The sequence below is a fragment of the Rutidosis leptorrhynchoides genome, chromosome 6, assembly GCF_046630445.1.
Source record: "Rutidosis leptorrhynchoides isolate AG116_Rl617_1_P2 chromosome 6, CSIRO_AGI_Rlap_v1, whole genome shotgun sequence".
In the NCBI taxonomy this organism is placed as follows: domain Eukaryota; kingdom Viridiplantae; phylum Streptophyta; class Magnoliopsida; order Asterales; family Asteraceae; genus Rutidosis; species Rutidosis leptorrhynchoides.
In genome coordinates this window covers 359,224,585-359,249,927 of record NC_092338.1, presented here as the reverse complement: position 1 = coordinate 359,249,927, position 25,343 = coordinate 359,224,585, and the positions used below count along the sequence as shown (strand labels likewise).

At 35.1% G+C, this 25,343-nt stretch overlaps 1 protein-coding gene across 1 annotated transcript; it reads left to right on the top strand.

The window, feature by feature from the left end:
* Positions 1-10,527: 10,527 nt before the first annotated feature.
* On the top strand, positions 10,528-11,022 carry LOC139854832 (uncharacterized). Its single transcript, XM_071844114.1, has one exon. The coding sequence runs from the start codon at positions 10,528-10,530 to the stop codon at positions 11,020-11,022; it is 495 nt and encodes a 164-aa protein (XP_071700215.1).
* The last annotated feature ends 14,321 nt before the right edge of the window (positions 11,023-25,343 follow it).

Here is a 25,343-nt window from a genome sequence, read left to right as displayed (position 1 = left end):
TTAGAGAACCAGAATTTTGCATTAGTGTGTCTTATCGAGTTTGTTAGGATGCATTAGTGAGTCTGGACTTCGACCGTGTTTACTTGAAAAATGATTGCTTAACAAATTTTGTTGGAAACTATATATTTTTAACATGTGAATATTATGTGATATATTAATCTCTTAACGCGTTTGATATTATGTGATAGATGTCTACCTCTAGAACAAGTCCCATTGACTCACCTAATAATAATGAAGAGTCAAATGTAAATTGGAATGATTCGTGGACTGATTCACAAGTTCCCGAAGAGGAACCGGAAGAAGAGTCGGAACCGGAAGAAGAATCGGAACCGGAAGAAGAATCGGAACCGGATGAAGAAATAGAACCGGTGGGGGAAATAATAAAACGGTTAAGTAAAATAAAATCCTCAACCAACCGACCAAGGTTAATTATGGTCAATGGTGTTTCCGCCAAGGAAGCAAAATATTGGGAGGATTACCAATTCTCCGATGAATCGAATTCCGATGATGTTATAGAAATTACCCCAATTGAATTTAAAAAGGCAAAAGAAAATAATAAGGAAAAGGGCATAAAAATAGAGAAATCTAATTCCAACCCCGATGAACTTTATATGTATCGTCAACCCCCGAAGTCCTTAAGTTGTAACAATGACCCGGGAACCTCTAAACCACCAGGTTTTTCTAAACCAATGTGGAAAATTACGGCTCGTATTAGGGGAACATCATATATCCCTAGAAACTAGGCAAAACGAACCAAAACCGAAGAAGAAGAAACAAGCGAGTCGGAATAAGATAGCTGTATTCGTGTGGTGTAATATATGTAATATAGTGTGCTTATGCTTTATGATATATGTAAAAATTGCTTGTATTAATAAGTATTTTTTTTATGAATCTAACTCTTGTCTATTTTACAGTTTAAAAACACAAAATGGATAGACAACCCAATATTTTAAGAGACCTACCCGGAGACATGATTGATGAAATCTTGTCTAGAGTCGGTCAGAATTCTTCGGCACAACTATTTAAGACGAGATCAGTTTGTAAGACATTCGAAGAACGTTCCAAGAATGCGTTGGTTTATAAAAGGCTTTCGTTTGAAAGATGGGGGATATCACATTGGGAAACCTATAAGTTACGATGTGTTTACTTTGACGCATATATTGCGGGGAACCCAAATGCTATTTTACGCAACGGGTTAAGAAATTATTTTGACTCAATATATCCGAATATTGGACTTCGTGATTTAGAAAAAGCGGCTAACATGCAACATAAAGAAGCATGTTATGCTTACGGATTAGTAATGTTCGCTTCTCACCAAAGTGAGAACAAGAACATCGGGCTACAACTATTAAACAAAACGTTCCCACAAGTGACGGAGTCGGTAATTGGGGTAAGAAATGAGGTTTTTAGATTGTTACGGGACTGTTAGACATTACGTAACCCTCGTCCCTTTGACGACGTTACAACACGCTGTCTTATCAACGGCCATAACGGTTATGTTCCACAAGACCAAGGATGGGAAGTAATCCTAGTAAAACCAGAATGCATGACTTGTTTCTGGACGTATGAATTACGTGTCTTTATTGCCTTTGCTGAACGACTTGTGTACTAGCTAGAATTATCTTCACAACCATCTTGTATCAAATTTATTGTGTGCTATATTTCATGCTATATGTAAAATAAGCGGTATTGTAAGTTTGTAAAATATTGTGTAAAAGTTTGAACGCGAAATATTATTATAATCAGTTTTTCATATAGAATTGTAGTAGTTGAATTGTATATTAGCTACTAAGTATGAACTTAACGGGTAGGTACTACCCGAATTTAAACTTATAAAACGCTAATATGAAGAAAAAGCTTTTATAAATGAGTTCATATTATGCTACGAAATACTATTAACTACTCTTAATATTCTGTATGATTAACTTGTTCCATTTGACTATTTTGAAGGAAATGGCACCGACTACTCGACACACCGTGAATATGAATGAAGAGGAATTCCGTACTTTTCTAGCTTCAAATATAGCCGCAGTACAGGCTGCGCTACATACCAACAATAACCTTGGATCTAGCAGTACAGGAAATCGTGTAGGATGCATCTACAAAGAATTCACTGCCTGCAAACCTTTGGAATTTGATGGAACCGAAGGACCGATCGAATTGAAACGGTGGACCGAGAAGGTCGAATTGGTGTTTGCCATAAGTAAGTGTACTGAAGAGGACAAAGTGAAGTACGCTACGCATACCTTCACAGGTTCTGTGTTAACATGGTGGAATACCTATCTAGAGCAAGTGGGATAAGACGATGCGTACGCACTACCGTGGTCAGCATTCAAGCACTTAATGAACGAGAAATACCGTCCCAGAACCGAGGTCAATAAGCTCAAGACAGAACTCAGAGGGTTACGAACCCAAGGATTTGATATTACCACGTACGAAAGACGATTCACAGAATTATGCCTATTGTGTCCGGGAGCATTCGAAGATGAGGAAGAGAAGATGGACGCGTTTGTGAAAGGATTACCGGAAAGAATCCAAGAAGATATAAGTTCACACGAGCCCGCCTCCATACAACAGGCATGTAGAATGGCTCACAAACTAGTGAACCAGATTGAAGAAAGAATTAAAGAACATACTGCTGAAGAGGCCAATGTGAAGCAAGTCAAAGGAAAGTGGGAGGAAAATGGTGATAAGAATCACCAATACAACAACAACAGCAATTACAACAATAATCGCAACAATTATCCCAACAATCGCAACATCAATCGCAACTACAACAAACAGCCCAACAACAACAACAACAACAACAACAACAACAGCAACTACAACAATCATCCCAACAACAATAATAATCGCAACAACAACAACAATCAGAAGCAGCTATGCCAAAGGTGTGAAAAGTATCACTCGGGGTTCTGCACCAAATTTTGCAACAAGTGTAAAAGAAATGGTCATAGCGCGACGAAGTGAGAGGTCTACGGACCAGGGGTTAATAGAACGAAAGGAACAAATGGTTTCGGAACGAGTAATGGCGGAGCAAGTAGTGTCGGAGCATGTTATGCCAATGTAGTTTGTTATAAATGTGGAAAACCGGGCCACATCATTAGAAATTGCCCGAACCAGGAGAACACGAATGGACAAGGCCGTGGAAGAGTTTTCAATATTAATGCGGCAGAGGCACAGGAAGACCTGGAGCTTGTTCGGGTACGTTTCTTATTGACAATAAATCTGCTTACGTTTTATTTGATTCGGGTGCGGATAGAAGCTATATGAGTAGAGATTTTTGTGCTAAATTAAGTTGTCCATTGACGCCTTTGGATAGTAAATTTTTACTCGAATTAGCAAATGGTAAATTAATTTCAGCAGATAATATATGTCGGAATCGAGAAATTAAACTGGTTAGCGAAACATTTAAGATTGATTTGATACCAGTAGAGTTAGGGAGTTTTGATGTGATAATCGGTATGGACTGGTTGAAAGAAGTGAAAGCGGAGATCGTTTGTTACAAAAATGCAATTCGCATTATACGAGAAAAAGGAAAACCCTTAATGGTGTACGGAGAAAAGGGCAACACGAAGCTACATCTTATTAGTAATTTGAAGGCACAAAAACTAATAAGAAAAGGTTGCTATGCTGTTCTAGCACACGTCGAGAAAGTACAAACTGAAGAAAAGAGCATCAATGATGTTCCCGTCGCAAAAGAATTTCCTGATGTATTTCCGAAAGAATTACCGGGATTACCCCCACATCGATCCGTTGAATTTCAAATAGATCTTGTACCAGGAGCTGCACCAATAGCTCGTGCTCCTTACAGACTCGCACCCAGCGAGATGAAAGAACTGCAAAGCCAATTACAAGAACTTTTAGAGCGTGGTTTCATTCGACCAAGCACATCACCATGGGGAGCTCCTGTTTTGTTTGTCAAGAAGAAAGATGGTACATTCAGGTTGTGTATCGACTACCGAGAGTTGAACAAACTTACCATCAAGAACCGCTACCCACTACCGAGAATCGACGACTTATTTGATCAACTACAAGGCTCGTCTGTTTATTCAAAGATTGACTTACGTTCCAGGTATCATCAAATGCGGGTGAAAGAAGATGATATTCCAAAGACTGCTTTCAGAACACGTTACGGTCATTACGAGTTTATGGTCATGCCGTTTGGTTTAACTAATGCACCAGCTGTGTTCATGGACCTTATGAACCGAGTGTGTGGGCCATATCTTGACAAGTTTGTCATTGTTTTCATCGATGACATACTTATTTACTCAAAGAATGATCAAGAGCACGAAGAACATTTGAGAAAGGTGTTAGAAGTATTGAGGAAGGAAGAATTGTACGCTAAGTTTTCAAAGTGTGCATTTTGGTTGGAAGAAGTTCAATTCCTCGGTCACATAGTGAACAACGAAGGTATCCAGGTGGACCTGGCAAAGATCGAAACCGTTGAAAAGTGGGAAACCCCAAAAACTCCGAAGCATATACGTCAATTTTTAGGATTGGCTGGTTACTACAGAAGATTCATCCAAGATTTCTCCAAAATAGCAAAACCCTTGACTGCATTAACGCATAAAGGGAAGAAATTTGAATGGAAGGATGAACAAGAGAAGGCGTTTCAATTATTGAAGAAAAAGCTAACTACGGCACCTATATTGTCATTGCCTGAAGGGAATGATGATTTTGTGATTTATTGTGACGCATCAAAGCAAGGTCTCGGTTGTGTATTAATGCAACGAACGAAGGTGATTGCTTATGCGTCTAGACAATTGAAGATTCACGAGCAAAATTATACGACGCATGATTTGGAATTAGGCGCGGTTGTTTTTGCATTAAAGACTTGGAGGCACTACTTATATGGGGTCAAAAGTATTATATATACCGACCACAAAAGTCTTCAACACATATTTAATCAGAAATAACTGAATATGAGGCAGCGTAGGTGGATTGAATTGTTGAATGATTACGACTTTGAGATTCGTTACCACCCGGGAAAGGCAAATGTGGTAGCCGACGCCTTGAGCAGAAAGGACAGAGAACCCATTCGAGTAAAATCTATGAATATAATGATTCACACTAACCTTACTACTCAAATAAAGGAGGCGCAACAAGGAGTTTTAAAAGAGGGAAATTTAAAGGATGAAATACCCAAAGGATCGGAGAAGCATCTTAATATTCGAGAAGACGGAACCCGGTATAGGGCTGAAAGGATTTGGGTACCAAAATTTGGAGATATGAGAGAAATGGTACTTAGAGAAGCTCATAAAACCAGATACTCAATACATCCTGGAACGGGGAAGATGTACAAGGATCTCAAGAAACATTTTTGGTGGCCGGGTATGAAAGCCGATGTTGCTAAATACGTAGGAGAATGTTTGACGTGTTCTAAGGTCAAAGCTGAGCATCAGAAACCATCAGGTCTACTTCAACAACCCGAAATCCCGGAATGGAAATGGGAAAACATTACCATGGATTTCATCACTAAATTGCCAAGGACTGCAAGTGGTTTTGATACTATTTGGGTAATAGTTGATCGTCTCACCAAATCAGCACACTTCCTGCCAATAAGAGAAGATGACAAGATGGAGAAGTTAGCACGACTGTATTTGAAGGAAGTCGTCTCCAGACATGGAATACCAATCTCTATTATCTCTGATAGGGATGGCAGATTTATTTCAAGATTCTGGCAGACATTACAGCAAGCATTAGGAACTCGTCTAGACATGAGAACTGCCTATCATCCACAAACTGATGGGCAGAGTGAAAGGACGATACAAACGCTTGAAGACATGCTACGAGCATGTGTTATTGATTTCGAAAACAGTTGGGATCGACATCTACCGTTAGCAGAATTTTCCTACAACAACAGCTACCATTCAAGCATTGAGATGGCGCCGTTTGAAGCACTTTATGGTAGAAAGTGCAGGTCTCCGATTTGTTGGAGTGAAGTGGGGGATAGACAGATTACGGGTCCGGAGATTATACAAGAAACTACCGAGAAGATCATCCAAATTCAACAACGGTTGAAAACCGCCCAAAGTCGACAAAAGAGCTACGCTGACATTAAAAGAAAAGATATAGAATTTGAAATTGGAGAGATGGTCATGCTTAAAGTTGCACCTTGGAAAGGCGTTGTTCGATTTGGTAAACGAGGGAAATTAAATCCAAGGTATATTGGACCATTCAAGATTATTGATCGTGTCGGACCAGTAGCTTACCGACTTGAGTTACCTCAACAACTCGCGGCTGTACATAACACTTTCCACGTCTCGAATTTGAAGAAATGTTTTGCTAAAGAAGATCTCACTATTCCGTTAGATGAAATCCAAATCAACGAAAAACTTCAATTCATCGAAGAACCCGTCGAAATAATGGATCGTGAGGTTAAAAGACTTAAGCAAAACAAGATACCAATTGTTAAGGTTCGATGGAATGCTCGTAGAGGACCCGAGTTCACCTGGGAGCGTGAAGATCAGATGAAGAAGAAATACCCGCATCTATTTCCAGAAGATTCGTCAACACCTTCAACAGCTTAAAATTTCGGGACGAAATTTATTTAACGGGTAGGTACTGTAGTGACCCAAACTTTTCCATGTTTATATATATTAATTGAGATTGATATTTACATGATTAAATGTTTCCAACTTGTTAAGCAATCAAACTTGTTAAGACTTGATTAATTGAAATATGTTTCATATAGACAATTGACCACCCAAGTTGACCGGTGATTCACGAACGTTAAAACTTGTAAAAACTATACAATGACATATATATGGTTATATATATAGTTAACATGTTTTTATTATAAGTATGTATCTCATTAGGTATTTTAACAATGAGTTATATACATAAAAATGAGACTATTAATTTAAGAAACTCGAAAACGATATATATAACGATTATCGTTATAACAACGTCTTACTAGGTACATATGAATCATATTAAGATATTGATACACTTGGTTAATTATGTTAAATGATAAGTAAATATATTATTAAGTGTATTAACAATGAAATACATATGTAAAAATAAGACTACTAACTTAATGATTTCGAAACGAGACATATATGTAACGATTATCGTTGTAACGACATTTAACTGTATATACATCATACTAAGATATATTATATATCATGATAATATAATAATTTAACATCTCATTTGTTATAATAAACAATGGATTAACAACATTCAACAAGATCGTTAACCTAAAGGTTTCAAAATAACATTTACATGTAACGACTAACGATGACTTAACGACTCGGTTAAAATGTATATACATGTAGTGTTTTAATATGTATTCATACACTTTTGAAAGACTTCAAGACACTTATCAAAATACTTCTACTTAACAAAAATGCTTACAATTACATCCTCGTTCAGTTTCATCAACAATTCTACTCGTATGCACCCGTATTCGTACTCGTACAATACACAGCTTTTAGATGTATGTACTATTGGTATATACACTCCAATGATCAGCTCTTAGCAGCCCATGTGAGTCACCTAACACATATGGGAACCATCATTTGGCAACTAGCATGAAATATCTCATAAAATTACAAAAATATGAGTAATCATTCATGACTTATTTACATGAAAACAAAATTACATATCCTTTATATCTAATCCATACACCAACGACCAAAAACACCTACAAACACTTTAATTCTTCAATTTTCTTCATCTAATTGATCTCTCTCAAGTTCTATCTTCAAGTTCTAAGTGTTCTTCATAAATTCCAAAAGTTCTAGTTTCATAAAATCAAGAATACTTTCAAGTTTGCTAGCTCACTTCCAATCTTGTAAGGTGATCATCCAACCTCAAGAAATCTTTGTTTCTTACAGTAGGTTATCATTCTAATACAAGGTAATAATCATATTCAAACTTTGGTTCAATTTCTATAACAATAACAATCTTATTTCAAGTGATGATCTTACTTGAACTTGTTTTCGTGTCATGATTCTGCTTCAAGAACTTCGAGCCATCCAAGGATCCATTGAAGCAAGATCCATTTTTATCTTTTCCAGTAGGTTTATCCAAGGAACTTAAGGTAGTAATGATGTTCATAACATCATTCGATTCATACATATAAAGCTATCTTATTCGAAGGTTTAAACTTGTAATCACTAGAACATAGTTTAGTTAATTCTAAACTTGTTCGCAAACAAAAGTTAATCCTTCTAACTTGACTTTTAAAATCAACTAAACACATGTTCTATATCTATATGATATGCTAACTTAATGATTTAAAACCTGGAAACACGAAAAACACCGTAAAACCGGATTTACGCCGTCGTAGTAACACCGCGGGCTGTTTTGGGTTAGTTAATTAAAAACTATGATAAACTTTGATTTAAAAGTTGTTATTCTGAGAAAATGATTTTTATTATGAACATGAAACTATATCCAAAAATTATGGTTAAACTCAAAGTGGAAGTATGTTTTCTAAAATGGTCATCTAGACGTCGTTCTTTCGACTGAAATGACTGCCTTTACAAAAATGACTTGTAACTTATTTTTCCGACTATAAACCTATACTTTTTCTGTTTAGATTCATAAAATAGAGTTCAATATGAAACCATAGCAATTTGATTCACTCAAAACGGATTTAAAATGAAGAAGTTATGGGTAAAACAAGATTGGATAATTTTTCTCATTTTAGCTACGTGAAAATTGGTAACAAATCTATTCCAACCATAACTTAATCAAATTGTATTGTATATTATGTAATCTTGAGATACCATAGACACGTATACAATGTTTCGACCTATCATGTCGACACATCTATATATATTTCGGAACAACCATAGACACTCTATATGTGAATGTTGGAGTTAGCTATACAGGGTTGAGGTTGATTCCAAAATATATATAGTTTGAGTTGTGATCAATACTGAGATACGTATACACTGGGTCGTGGATTGATTCAAGATAATATTTATCGATTTATTTCTGTACATCTAACTGTGGACAACTAGTTGTAGGTTACTAACGAGGACAGCTGACTTAATAAACTTAAAACATCAAAATATATTAAAAGTGTTGTAAATATATTTTGAACATACTTTGATATATATGTATATATTGTTATAGGTTCGTGAATCAACCAGTGGCCAAGTCTTACTTCCCGACGAAGTAAAAAATCTGTGAAAGTGAGTTATAGTCCCACTTTTAAAATCTAATATTTTTGGGATGAGAATACATGCAGGTTTTATAAATGATTTACAAAATAGACACAAGTACGTGAAACTACATTATATGGTTGAATTATCGAAATCGAATATGCCCCTTTTTATTGAGTCTGGTAATCTAAGAATTAGGGAACAGACACCCTAATTGACGCGAATCCTAAAGATAGATCTATCGGGCCCAACAAGCCCCATCCAAAGTACCGGATGCTTTAGTACTTCGAAATTTATATCATATCCGAAGGGTGTCCCGGAATGATGGGGATATTCTTATATATGCATCTTGTTAATGTCGGTTACCAGGTGTTCACCATATGAATGATTTTTATCTCTATGTATGGGATGTGTATTGAAATATGAAATCTTGTGGTCTATTATTATGATTTGATATATATAGGTTAAACCTATAACTCACCAACATTTTTGTTGACGTTTTAAGCATGTTTATTCTCAGGTGATTATTAAGAGCTTCCGCTGTCGCATACTTAAATAAGGACGAGATTTGGAGTCCATGCTTGTATGATATTGTGTAAAAACTGCATTCAAGAAACTTATTTTGTTGTAACATATTTGTATTGTAAACCATTATGTAATGGTCGTGTGTAAACAGGATATTTTAGATTATCATTATTTGATAATCTACGTAAAGCTTTTTTAAACCTTTATTGATGAAATAAAGGTTATGGTTTGTTTTAAAATGAATGCAGTCTTTGAAAAAACGTCTCATATAGAGGTCAAAACCTCGCAAAGAAATCAATTAATATGGAACGTTTTTAATCAATAAGAACGGGACATTTCAGCATGTTTGTATGCTGTGAGCATATTTGTGAATGCGGTATGCGGGGGATATTCTAGATGCATTTTGTTAATGTCGATTACCAGGTGTTCATATTTCGTGTGAATGATTTTTATACACTTGCGAGTGTATGATGTTTATGAAAAATGGAAATGAAAATCTTGTGGTCTATTAAAAATATGGAAATGGTGGATTATGATAAACTAATGAACTCACCAACCTTTTGGTTGACACTTTTAAGCATGTTTATTCTCAGGTATGAAAGGAATCTTCCGCTGTGCATTTGCTCATTTTAGAGATATTTCTTGGAGTCATTCATGGCATATTTCAAAAAACGTTGCATTCGAGTCGTTGAGTTCAACAAGATTATAATTAAGTCATTTATAGTTTGGATATATTATGAAATGGTATGCATCCCTGTCAACTTTTGATGTAATGAAAGTTTGCCTTTTTAAAAATGAATGCAATGTTTGTAAAAATGTATCATTTAGAGGTCAAATACCTCGCAATGAAATCAATTATTATGTAACGTTTATAATCGATATGAACGGGCAATTCATAGATGAACCGCCGAATGTACTGTGGGCGCACCGCACAACTCCAAAAGGCGCGACCAATGAAACGCCTTTCAGTTTGGTGTACGGGTCAGAGGCTGTAATACCCGCTGAAATAAATGTGCCAACTATGCGCATAGCTTCCTTCGATGAAAGTAGCAATAGCGAAGAACTACATGAAAATCTAAACTTAGTTGAAGAGCGCAAGGAAATGGCGGCCATAAAAGAAGCAATCAACAAACAAAGAATCGCAAGCTACTATAATAAGCGCGTAGTATCATTATCTTTGCAATTGGATGACTTGGTATGGCAAAAGAATGAAGCAAGCAGAGCAGAAGACACGGGTAAACTCGGACCCAAATGGGAAGGACCATACAAGTTTATTGGCATAAGCGATACAGGGGAGTATCGACTAGCAAGTTTAGATGGAAAAGCAATAAAACGCACCTGGCATGTACAAACACTGAAACGGTGCTATATATGAAAAAATTACAGAGGGATTGATCACCCCAAATAACTGTTTAAAGTTTTTATTATGTAAATTTTTTATTTTCCATTGTAAACATGACAACTAAGTGTTGGTCAAGTGATATGTTTGAAATAAATTGAATCATGCAATTTAAACCAATAACTTGTGCATTTTTATATTTGTTGATTGCATGCCCCTTAAGCTGTACAGGGACACACTCCGAGTCTCAAGTGGAATAGTTTAGTTTGGTTACTAATACTATTTTTAATGGTGACAGTAGTAAAATATTGGTTTGTTTCAAACGCTTGTACACCGCGCAAGACGGAGACTTGCACAGTCTAGACTATAAAACACAAGTTTGGTTTACTTGTTTAAATAACCCGGACATTGGCGTGGCCGGAAGACTCTTGAGTATAGACATTGGTTTGTCTGTTATACGGGTAAATTACATTGGATTGTATATACATACATACTTATAAAATTTTTTATAAAAGTCTTGAGTATAAACTTATAAGCATTGGTTTGCTTACTTTTGTGTAAAACATTAGATTGTTAGCGCAAGAATAAAAAGATCGTGAAACGATTGAAGGGTCACTCCCGTCATGAATTCATGGCATTTATTCTAAACATGAGTTATTGAATGCATAAAATTGTAACGAATCATTATAACCGTCATAGTGATTTCATAAAAACGCAATAAATGCACTTTAACCAAAAGAGATATCGAATTATATTCAATCAAAGCTAACAAATTACAGTTAGAAGATATAAAGTCAACCGCTTAGCATAAAAGTGGGACATGTACCAAAATTTGACCTAATATACGATAATATAAAAAGTAAAAAAGGGGGTGGCATTGGCTGGAACGTTTTCCCTACACCAAGGAGAGTATGCCATCCTCTCACGCAGCGATCAAATGCATACCCTGCTTTAAACATAAAATAAAAATATAATATAGGGATGCGAAACCTCCAAGATTGAAAGGCCCATCCCTCATTAGCAAAAAACGCCACCCAAACATGGATAAATAATATCCATCCTGGGTAGCATAACAAACTCAGTCGAGTTTGTCATTGATTATCTCCTGCGCGGAGATGGTAGGATCATTGATGAGAAATTGTAGACGGGGGATCGGAATTTGTTGAAGTCAGGCACAAGCTTCTTTACAATTTTCTTTGGCTCCATAAGAGAGTAGCTCAGCAATATTTGGAGGAATCACGGGGGGTACATACAACTCCTGGCGAAGAACATTCCAGAACAGGGTTCGCTCATACGCACGTGCAGCAACTATGGCTGCACCAAATTGCTGCTCGATGACTTTACAGTCGAGAGCATGCTGGACAATGTTCGGTAAACCCTTTCGGAGAATGTCATACTCCGCCTTTATAGCATCGTGTTTCGCGCCCCATGACTCCTGGGACGCAATCCAGTCACTGAAGCTTTCATTTAAAAACACGACATGGCCCTCTGTTTCCTTCAGTTTCGCAGACAAGGACGCAATCTCAGACTACATAAACCTTTTTTCAGCAACATGCTGATCCTCCTCTTGCTGCCTTTTAAACATCAGAACATTGATCCGCTCTTCTGCCTGCACGTGCGCGGTTACCGCAACCGCGAGTTGGGCAGTTAGCTTTGCATTATCCTCTTGCAAGGCATTTATCTTGGACGTCTTTGTTGATGAGGGTGGTGGTGGATGAGCAAGCACAGCAGATTTAAGTTGCAAACGATTCAGATCCTTGGCAAAGTTAAACAGAGTCGATTGCGTATCCATGTAAAGTTCTTCGGAAGGTAAAAGCGAGGAAAATTTCTGCATTAGCTGATGAGGGGCATATAATTGTAAAATACGAAAAAGCCAATATCCCATTTATAGAAAAAATATGGGAGTCAAAAAGTAACAAGGGTATAATAGTAGCCGTACACGTGTATCAATCTTAAGCTAAACACTTTGTTAAGATGTCCGGTGCACGTTAGCATCAACAGGCGGTTGCATAATTACAATCATTACTTTTTCAGAAAACAGTGACAGTTGTCACCTCGGGTGCAGGAAATGCAGCCGAAAAGACAGGTTGGTGACTGCACACATACATTGCATTTAATGCTAATACAGTATCCGGTTACGCATATATACTTAAATAATCTTATGCACTGTCCGGTCATATTTGGAATCCAACTAGGATTTTTTAGCAAAATCATTAAGCATGCTAATTTGGATCAAGGGTGTTGTTATGGTTCATTATGAGTACATTTTTCTTACTAGTTCGGCGTCATACACTAATTTTTATTGTATATAACATCGAACTGGGGGGACTTAATGATACGCATATCCGCAAGACTATGCGGATTACGCATCCAAAGCCCTAAACCGCACGCAAACTGACATGTCAGAGATATGGCACGGGTATAGCCGCACTCTATGCGCCTATACCATCTGATGCGAGTTTCGTATACTTGCATAAGGGTCTAGTATATTCTAGAAAGATGTACGATATAATCAATCAGGATTCTTTTCCTTAAATAACGAAAGTTAGTTGGGAAGAGATCGCATTTAATTAGGGAAGGGATTCTATCAAAACCCTAAATCGTGAGCCTATGAATACATTGCTCATAAACCCTAAAAACATATTTGTTTACTCATACGTAATAACAGCATACATATCTTCATCGTACGAACAAAGCTTCATACGATCTTAAAGACTTTCAGGTATGTCTTGAACTATAAAACCTTCATGCTTTGGGCCACTCAACCTCGTATGCTAGGTTGTTGGTGGACTCTCAAATCGGCCACCCTGTCGGAATCGAAACAATACCGATGTGGGTTAGCCATGACTAAGTGTCGGAGGTCCGAATGTTGTTAGTCCTTAAACCCCACTATGCACTCAAGCGTAGGTTCACCTTGACCTCGTGAAAATATGCTTGATCATATTGGTACAAAGTGATTCCAAGGAAGGTAAATGTATTTATTTGGAGATTGGGTATCCATAGATTAGTAACGAGACTTAACCTTTCTATAAGAGGTTGGAGATCAATTTGACTGCTGTCCGATTTGCCTCCAAGTAATAGAATCGGCATACCATGTCATCCTCGGTTGCAGTACAGCTTTGCAAGTTTGGTCACAAGTTCGATCTTGGGTTGATATTGATTTCCATGGGTTTAAATTGTGGTCCGAGTAAATATTATGCTTAGAGCATTCGAGTGAGTCTAATGAAGTTAAAGTCAACTTTTATTCCATTCTAGATGTTATGTGTTGGATGTTGTGGAGATTTCGAAATGGTTTTATCTTTCATAGCAATCCGGTGATGAAGTCCGAGATATTCGATTGCATATGTATATTTTTTTGGACTGGATATAGAGGTAAAAAAAAAACGTATTTCTTGAATTTCCAAGCCATTGTAATTTTGGTTCGTCAACTTTAGTCCCTTTCTATAGTGATGTATAATAGATTTCAGTTGTTCGATATTTATTTGGTAATGGAGCAATGAGATTTGAAATGAAGTAGTAAGACTATGGTTGATGTTTATTTGACATTTATTTGGTTATTTTAAGTATGAAATAGTTATTGATTTTGATTTGTATTTGTTTGAAAATGGTTTATATATCCGGAGGCCATCAAAGTCTATTGTTTGTGTTTGTAGGTCACATATATTTGAAAACGATTTTGTAGGTCATCCAAGTTTATCTTTTTGTTTTTTTAGGTCACCTATATTTAAAAGTGCTTTTGTAGACTATCCAATTTCGTATGTTGTTACATATATACCAAATTCGACAAAAAATCTTTGAAAAAAATATTAAAAACGCAAAAACTCGCGTGTTTGGTTTCAACTAATCTTTTATTTAAATTTAAATAATGTCAATTAAAAAAATCTTGTCTATTTGTGTTATTCTTATACAATTTTCTTATGAGATTTTAGCCCATATTTGGTACGTATGGAACAACACACGAACTTGGATGACCTACAAAATCACTTTCAAATGAGTGGCCTAAAAACACGAAAAGATAAACTTGGGTGGCGTACAAAATTATTTTTAGATATGAGTAACCAAGAAATACAATATGATAAACTTGGCTAGCCTCCTAATATAGAATCCCTTTGAAAGTAAATGTTTTGTTGGTTTTTAACAATTCGGTATGATGTAGCCCTGATCTTGTTTATTAGTTACCAGTTATGAATTGGTTAGACTCTATAGTTATGAGCCTTTAGAGCGTGTTATTTTTTATTTTTATTTTTTCGACTAAGAATACAAATACTAACTGAGACATTTTCAAAAAGAAAACGTCATCAAACGGGAGATACGATAAAAAGAAACGGACCAAGGCTCGTACTAGAAAGCTAAATACAAATAAAAAGCTATCTAATATCTGAGCCCTGTTTGAAGCAACCTATCAAACCGAAGATAACAAACCTAACTATAGATGGTAACATAAGAAATACCACAATATCTGATTTAGACAAAAGGCATGTTAAAAACAAACTAAGTGAATTACTAAAAAGAAATACAAAACCAAGATTAAAGGTAAGGCGCAACCTTTTTTAGATTCACGTTGACTGTGTCACATCCTAGCTCCTTTCCTACCTGGTCCTTGAGCCTAAGAGAGAGGACATTCGAAGACTCGTCCCAGCGTCGGTCCCGAGAATTTAAGGGCCTAGAAAGAGGTGAAAAAAGGCCCTTAGGCCCTAACGAATAATATAAAATATTTAAAGACTCTTTCGGCCTTGCTAGAATGCTAGTGGACATTGAGTTCTATTTTTCCGGAGTCTTTGATTGTTGTTTTTGGGCCTATTGTACTTTGCCTTCGCTGCTTCAGTTGTGTTTTTCTAGTTCCACTGCTTCTCAAATCTTCGATTATGTCTGAATATATAGAAAAATTAAGCCCCTAAAAATCATGAGCGCTGAGTGGTCGATCACTTTACTCCCCCGACTCGTCCCTTAAATTGCCAACCCCACGGTCATCATCGTCAACTCTGTTAACATTCGTAAACAAGCTTTAAATCGCATATCCCACTACTAAATTCTCTTTTTTACCTCGCAAATTAAACGATCTTTACTTATCCAACTTCTCACGTCCGTTCTTAAGGTTAAGAATAGGCTCGCCATTTAAATCATGTTTGAAAGGCACACCAACAATATCAGGGAATTTTTTCCTTTTGTGATTTGCCTTTGTACCACCAATACATTCGAAGGAAACTTTGTGGTCACGAGCAAATCTTCACGCCTTAAGATATTTTCACTCGCACACTTTACCATAACACGGACACGCGAGTGGATCATCTTCTAAATTCTTCCTAGAATACGAAGGACTACTGTACTTTTATCCCACACCCAACACGTGAAGAAGCCTCATATGACGATCGCTCCAAATCCATATGGACAAACACGTCATTCATTGATTACATTGCGAGGTATTTGACCTCTATATGATACGTTTTGTAAACATTGCATTCTTTTGAAAAGGCACATCATAAATGTATATTTAAATCAAAGGTTTTCGACATTTGATGATTCCTACATATAGACAATCATCGTATATAATAGTTTACAATAGTGCTTTCGTTGACAATGCAGTCAAAATAAGGTACATGGTGATGAATTGGTGAATGCAACGTTTTCTTGAAAAATATGCCATATAAGACTCCATGCACATAGCTTGTCTATCATATAAGCAAACAGCGGAAGACTTCTAGGGAACCTGAGAATAAACATGCTAACAAGTGTCAACACAAAGGTTGGTGAGTTCATAGTTTGTATGTTTCGCATAATCTGTATATAAAGATGGATCACAAGATTTCAGTTGTTTCATCCAGAAACGTTTATCAAAATATTCTACAAGAATGAGCACCCTGGTAACCAAGCCTTAACGTCTATAATAAGTACCCCTCGTTTAACATGCAACCAACATGTACAATACACGCAATCCAACGTGTACTAACTTCAAATAGCATACGTCTATTTTATAGTTCAGGCTAGAGTTTCTTTCTATACCTGGAACAGACGAGGATGTCAAACTCTATGGATCCATATACTGTTATTCGCGCCCACCAGTCCATATCCTATGTACTGCCAGCTACTAGTTACCAAAGCTAAGGGATTTTTGGTTCAAACTCAGTGTAGAATTAAGTATGTACTTGTATCCATTGCGTTTAAAATAAATTGTATGTATTCTCAGCCCAAAAATATATATTGCAAAAGCAATTAAAAAGGGAGCAATGAAACTCACCTTAGCAGCATATAAAGTCGTTCACCAAAATGTGATCGAAACACGGAATATCAAATAATTGTAGTCCTCAACCTAGAGAACATATGTTGGTCAATATATGTCTATCAAGCTAGGTCAGGTCATAGTGTATCACATCCTAATGCTTGAGATCGATAAACAAAAGTTATCCAAAGTCGTTTCAAAAAGTCAATTTTGATAATAGTTCAACAAAACGAGACGTGCCTTATATAAGGATTCATTTACCCGGCTAGTAGTATTCAAAAATCCAATTTATCAATCTCATAAACAGGTTGTTTAAATCTTAATTGCGGTTTCAAAAGCAATTCCAATTATTATTAATCATAATTCAGTTGATCATAACTTTTAATCCGTTCATCGAAACTATTCGATATCTAAATGAAAAGTTATTGATTTTTCGCTAGCTTTCCAAAAACATGTATATCATATACCTTTTACTAGTAATATATGTATTTAATTCGTGATTCATTAAAAACTGTTTAACGACGAAATTTAGCATACAAGCATATATAAATATATATATATACTCGAGCACTAGACATGGATACACAATTAATATATAAAAGATAAAATATGAGTGCTTACGTATCAATATTGAGATTCAATATTGTAGGAAAGTACGTAGACGCAACAGAGATGATAAACACTAGGTTTGATTCACAAATATACCCCCGAACATTACCCATAACCTCCTTGGCAATAACCCATTATTTCCTTAGCTCTAGCTTGCTCGAAAACTCGTTTTGAAATCATTTGGACATCACTCCGTCGTAATATTTTATGTATAAATAATACTAATAATAATAATCATAAGATTATTAATAATAATATTAATTTTAATAATAATAATAATAATAATAATAATAATAATAATAATAATAATAATAATAATAATAATAATAATAATAATAATAGAGAGGATAGAGAGAAAGATGGATAAATTCGGCCAGAAACCTGGGCTATTTATAGAAGAATTCTGATTTCTGACCCCCATGCGATCGCATGGGTTTTGTGCCTATATGCCATGCGATCGCATGGCCCTCTGATCCAGCTCACAAACTTTTGTTTTCTTGTTTGTCGACATAATATTTAATTATATATATAATATATATAATTTATATAATTAATTATATATTATATTAAATTCATGTGCATAGTTGACTTGTAATTTTTGTCCCGATAAGTCGTACGTCGTCACTCGACTTAAGTCCCGATTCCGGTTTTTCGAACGCATTTTCGTACACTGAGAAAACTAGTACTTTACGTTTAGTGACTCGTACTTTTGCCAAAGTATAGTCTTAAATTATCTATAAACTAAACCACTCCAGATATAACTTATGCATTTGAGTGTTTTGGTCATTTACTTCTATAAATCATCGTCTCGTTAATAAAGTATATATGTTTAATCAAAACGTTTCATATCTAGTTAACATTATAATTAATCACATTGCAAAATATGTATATATAATTTAAAATAGTTTAAATAATAGATATTATCATAACACCTAACGTTTGTGCTTTAGAATTTAATTTGATATAATTTATTTATACGTCAAAGTTTATTTTAATTTCTCAAATGTTCTATAAATCTATCGAATCGAACAACCAAATGTTACTATCGTTTATCAACAAATTTTGAAATCACATATATTCAATAGTCATATATACGTTTTTAATACACAATATAAATTATTTTTATATATATATATATAGTTCTAACAATTTACATTTATTTCGAATACCGTTAATCATGAATGATTTCTCAAATCAACATGGACTTCTTAACAGAGACCCGTAATAATATCATAATCCTTAAGAGACCCAGTAAATATATTTTACTTGAATCGTTTGGCATAATCTTTAAATCCGTAGTTAAATATATCAATCAGGTAATCAATCAAATAAGTTTAATGCACAGTATCATATACCCAACACTTAGTTACGTTTTCAGGTTATAGTATGTATATCTATTTACATATAATTGTTCGCGAATCGTTGAGAACAATCGAAGGGTAATTGAACAGTTCAAAATTTTGAGATTCAACTTCATAGACTTTGCTTATCGTGTCGGAAACGTTAAAGATTAAGTTGAAATTTGGTCAGAAATTTCCAGGGTCATCACAGTATCCCCCCGTTAAAGAAATTTCGTCCCGAAATTTGAGTGAGGTCGTAATGGCTAACAATAAAAATGTTTTCATGACGTATATGAGTCGATAAATAGAGTTTTATCACCGTTGAATAATATGGATATAACAATCCGATTACTCGAAGCGTAAGAGAGAAGTTATCGCATAATAGTGAATTTGAAGGAATAGAGATTCATCTTAACTTTTGATGTAGTAACGATTGATTTCCGGAATTTAAGGAATAGAAAATCTTCATAATCTAAATAAGATTTGATTCTTCGAGAATTAAGGAGATTTTGCGTAATCTGCCTCGATTGCTATGTCTGATCTTTTGCTATAAATTGACCTCTTCCGTTTCATTATTTTCACCACTCCTACATCTTCTTCCTTGCTTCATACTTTCACAAGATTGTGAAAATGCTTCATCCAGTTCTGATTCTTGATATTATTCTGACTACCACCACAATCATCTTTCTATTCCAACTCCCACCGGAGGAATCTGTTTACCTTTACTTCGCTCTTGGGGTAGTGGTTTTCATAATCCTTCCTTGCATTTGTCTTTCCATAATTATTGACATCTACGGTTAATGATCTCTTCTATTTGCTGTGATTTATACTCCTCTTTATATTTAGAAGCTGTGTTATTGTTTTCTCTTCTCGACCTTAAGGTAAGCGGATAATGGTCCAGAATTCGTAGGTATGGATTTCGGAATGAACATAGTTAATGTTCTAAGAAAGAAATTGTAATAACACGATCTTGATTTGTCAAATTACCAGAATATTCTGAAAAGACCGAATCATCAAGAAATATATTTTCTTGATATATTTAGAGAGTATATAGAATGAAAGAGTTATGTAACATGGTTCATGATAAGGGTGAGATCTGTGAACCTTCATTAGAAACTCAGCATGACTTACTGTAATATAATTACGTTGGCCTGACGTCATTATATTATACTAATTCATGCTTCAGTTCCCAACACTACTTCAAAACATTCATATTTTAAACTTGAATTTTTCAGAATTTAGAAACTAACACAGTTTCTTTTATGATGTAACACAGATAGCGTGAAGGAATGAATAATTTCAGATAGTCACGAAATTAGCCTCAGAAATATTGAGGATATTTAAAATGAAAGATACGATAATATCTTAGAATATTCAAGATAAGATGATGATGAAGAATATTATCCGTAAGGGTTTTAGAGTAAGGAGTAAGGTATTCGTTAATGGCTTCGGCAGATACTGAATCATTTGGATTCTTTGAAGGCAGGTTCAGTCTTTGTGATTTATCCACAGCCTCCTTCATACTTTACCCAATCCGTTTTCCAGTTCCAAACCTTCTCTTTTTCTCAGCTTTACCACCATACTATTCCTGATCATCAAACTTTTGACTGTTAAGGCCGTTTACAGTTTTTGCTGCTTCATCAGCATTGTTCCAAAATTCGGAGAACTATTTTCACATTTTGGGGTGTTTTTCAGAAACTTCACATTCAAAGTAAGTAAGTCTAGGAGATAGACATTATATGTATATATAACTGTTGGCGTAGAATTGCTGCGAGATTCAAAATACTGATTGCTAATTCTCGGTAATTGGTATAGCAATTCTTGTTACAAGATGCGGATGAGTACACGATAGAGTTTCGATGAGTATAAGGATTTTTTGTAAGATCATGGATAAATGAAGTTGTTGGTAAATTTACTGCTAATGTGGTGGAACATGAAAGGTTCCCCGGTAACAAAACCGTATATGCCAAAGTTACCGGTCTGAAAGGTCGTCATTGACTGGTTGAATGGTTGATAATACTGGATACTTTGAAAAGGAATTGCAAGATTATTTTCGGTAAAAACAACGCTAAAGGATCTTGCACGGTTTTGAAGTCAAAGTATAGCTATGAAAGATGTAGAGATCTAGGAATGATGTCACCGGTTCAGAGTTATGAATTGGATTCTGATCCTTCAATATCAGAATGTGTAATTGAATTTGTATGAGATGATTGTGTATCATTGTGAGCATGATTAATAGATTTGTGAATCAAAGTTGAAGAATGTACAATCTAACATATTAATTGTGAACTTATATATTTCCCGAGTATTACCTACCCGTTAAAGATTTCACAATTAATATTTTGTACAAAAGAATTTTTATTACAGTTTTTATGAAAATATATGTATGTATATTTTCTTCAGATGTAATACTGATTTAATGAGTTAATATCATATTAAGCTCATTTGATTTTTGGCTTGAATTAGAAATGAATAATCTCTAAAACATTAGAGATTGCATAATCTTCGCGGAGTATTTCACTAATGAAATCAATATTCTTATTGATATTCCTCGATAAAGGATGTTGGTATTCGTGGGATTCTTGCTAACTTCGCAAGGTGCAAATGATGTTTTCTAGAAAGTTTCGAGTGCATCGAAGATGAAAGTGTAAAATCAACCATGTTATTGAATAATACACTTGGTTTATTATGAAACGAAATTCATTGAATTGAAACAAAGATTGTAGTTAACGAAGGTTGTACATCATAGCATATTAGTAATATGAATTAACCGAGTAGTTAAGTTCCTTACACAATAGCTTAGTACAGAAAGATTTATTAGGGTTTAAAATTTATATATATAAGATATACATATAAATTCTTCGGAGGGAATGAGTTATTATTTCATAATTCGTTGATTCAATATACGCGTTATTGATTCGTAATGATGTCCACGGTAATTCTTGAACTGGCGGAGCTTGTGATGTTAGAGGTGCTGACGATTCTAATGATGTTGACAGCACTGGCTGTGTTGGTGAGGCTAAGGATATTGTTGATGTTGTGATATAACAAGTCTAGCTTGTAAATCATACATTATTCTGATCAAGGTTTCTACTCTATCTGATTTATGGTTAAGGCTAGAATAGATAATCTCTAAACTTTAGAAATTACATAATCGCCGTAGAATGTTTCTCCTATGAAGTTATGAATCCATACTTCATTGTTTATTGTTGTTGATACTCCTTGGTATCTATGGTGCGTATGATGTTGATGTTCGAGGTACAGATCGTGATGTTGAGGCGTGTGATGTGGATGTTGTTGGTGGTGGTAATGGTACTGTTGGTGTTGTTGTCAGTGGTACTAGTGCTGTTGGTGCTGAGGATGGTGATGTTACTGGTGTTGGTGATACTGCTAGTGTTTATAAATTGTGTACCGTGCTCTCTAAAGTTAACACTCGAGCTCGAAGTTCTTTAACTTCTTCTACTAACCCTAGTTGGTTATCAATGTGAGGTAGAGGTTGGATATCTTTTCCAGTTCCGTTAATGGTAGCTTCAAGATGAAAAATTCTCGCAAAAAGAGTATAAACGGTGTTACGAACAGGTTCACCGGTAAGCGGATCGAGTACTCCGACGTTAGGCGGTAAGTTCGGCTCATGGTATGGAGTGCCTTCTTCATTTCTCTATAGAGTAAGTATTTCACGAACCCATCCCCATTTTCTAAAGAAATCACGGTAGTTGATCGGTCGATGCGGTCCCGTCACGCTGTCTTCGGAGTTGGAGGGACTTGGTCTATTCGAGGAGGCCATCTTACGTGTTCGCAGAAAGTTATGAAATGATTCTTGGTATGAATTGAGGGTTGAAAACTGGATGATATCTCCGTCTTCTCGTATACGTATATATATAGTAAAAAGATTCCGTAATTTACGGAGGGAAATTCGAAAAACGCCAAATAAGATTCACTGTAGTAGATATGATAGGATATGATTTGTCTATTCACCGTGTATGCAATAAATGCAAAAACACGTGTCAAGATGTAAGATTGATAAACAGGTAATTTCCGACAAGAAATGATAAGCAAAACTATTGACATGCAGACACGGTCGAAGTCCAGACTTACGAATGCATCCTAACATCTATCAGTTAGACACATTAATGCAAGACCTGATTCGCTAAGACCAACGCTCTGATACCAACTATGACGATCGCTCCAAATCCATATGGACAAACACGTCATTCATTGATTACATTGCGAGGTATTTGACCTCTATATGATACGTTTTGTAAACATTGCATTCTTTTGAAAAGGCACACCATAAATGTATATTTAAATCAAAGGTTTTCGACATTTGATGATTCCTACATATAGACAATCATCGTATATAATAGTTTACAATAGTGCTTTCGTTGACAATGCAGTCAAAATAAGGTACATGGTGATGAATTGGTGAATGCAACGTTTTCTTGAAAAATATGCCATATAAGACTCCATGCACATAGCTTGTCTATCATATAAGCAAACAGCGGAAGACTTCTAGGGAACCTGAGAATAAACATGCTAACAAGTGTCAACACAAAGGTTGGTGAGTTCATAGTTTGTATTTTTCGCATAATCTGTATATAAAGATGGATCACAAGATTTCAGTTGTTTCATCCAGAAACGTTTATCAAAATATTCTACAAGAATGAGCACCCTGGTAACCAAGCCTTAACGTCTATAATAAGTACCCCTCGTTTAATATGCAACCAACATGTACAATACACGCAATCCAATGTGTACTAACTTCAAATAGCATACGTCTATTTTATAGTTCAGGCTAGAGTTTCTTTCTATACCTGGAACAGACGAGGATGTCAAACCCTATGGATCCATATACTGTTATTCGCGCCCACCAGTCCATATCCTATGTACTGCCAGCTACTAGTTACCAAAGCTAAGGGATTTTTGGTTCAAACTCAGTGTAGAATTAAGTATGTACTTGTATCCATTGCGTTTAAAATAAATTGTATGTATTCTCAGCCCAAAAATATATATTGCAAAAGCAATTAAAAAGGGAGCAATGAAACTCACCTTAGCAGCATATAAAGTCGTTCACCAAAATGTGATCGAAACACGGAATATCAAATAATCGTAGTCCTCAACCTAGAGAACATATGTTGGTCAATATATGTCTATCAAGCTAGGTCAGGTCATAGTGTATCACATCCTAATGCTTGAGATCGATAAACAAAAGTTATCCAAAGTCGTTTCAAAAAGTCAATTTTGATTATAGTTCAACAAAACGAGACGTGCCTTATATAAGGATTCATTTACCCGGCTAGTAGTATTCAAAAATCCAATTTATCAATCTCATAAACAGGTTGTTTAAATCTTAATTGCGGTTTCAAAAGCAATTCCAATTATTATTAATCATAATTCAGTTGATCATAACTTTTAATCCGTTCATCGAAACTATTCGATATCTAAATGAAAAGTTATTGATTTTTCGCTAGCTTTCCAAAAACATGTATATCATATACCTTTTACTAGTAATATATGTATTTAATTCGTGATTCATTAAAAACTGTTTAACGACGAAATTTAGCATACAAGCATATATAAATATATATATATACTCGAGCACTAGACATGGATACACAATTAATATATAAAAGATAAAATATGAGTGCTTACGTATCAATATTGAGATTCAATATTGTAGGAAAGTACGTAGACGCAACAGAGATGATAAACACTAGGTTTGATTCACAAATATACCCCCGAACATTACCCATAACCTCCTTGGAAATAACCCATTATTTCCTTAGCTCTAGCTTGCTCGAAAACTCGTTTTGAAATCATTTGGACATCACTCCGTCGTAATATTTTATGTATAAATAATACTAATAATAATAATCATAAGATTATTAATAATAATATTAATTTTAATAATAATAATAATAATAATAATAATAATAATAATAATAATAATAATAATAATAATAATAATAATAATAATAATAATAATAATAATAATAATAATAATAATAATAATAATAATAATAATAATAATAATAATAATAATAGAGAGGATAGAGAGAAAGATGGATAAATTCGGCCAGAAACCTGGGCTATTTATAGAAGAATTCTGATTTCTGACCCCCATGCGATCGCATGGGTTTTGTGCCTATATGCCATGCGATCGCATGGCCCTCTGATCCAGCTCACAAACTTTT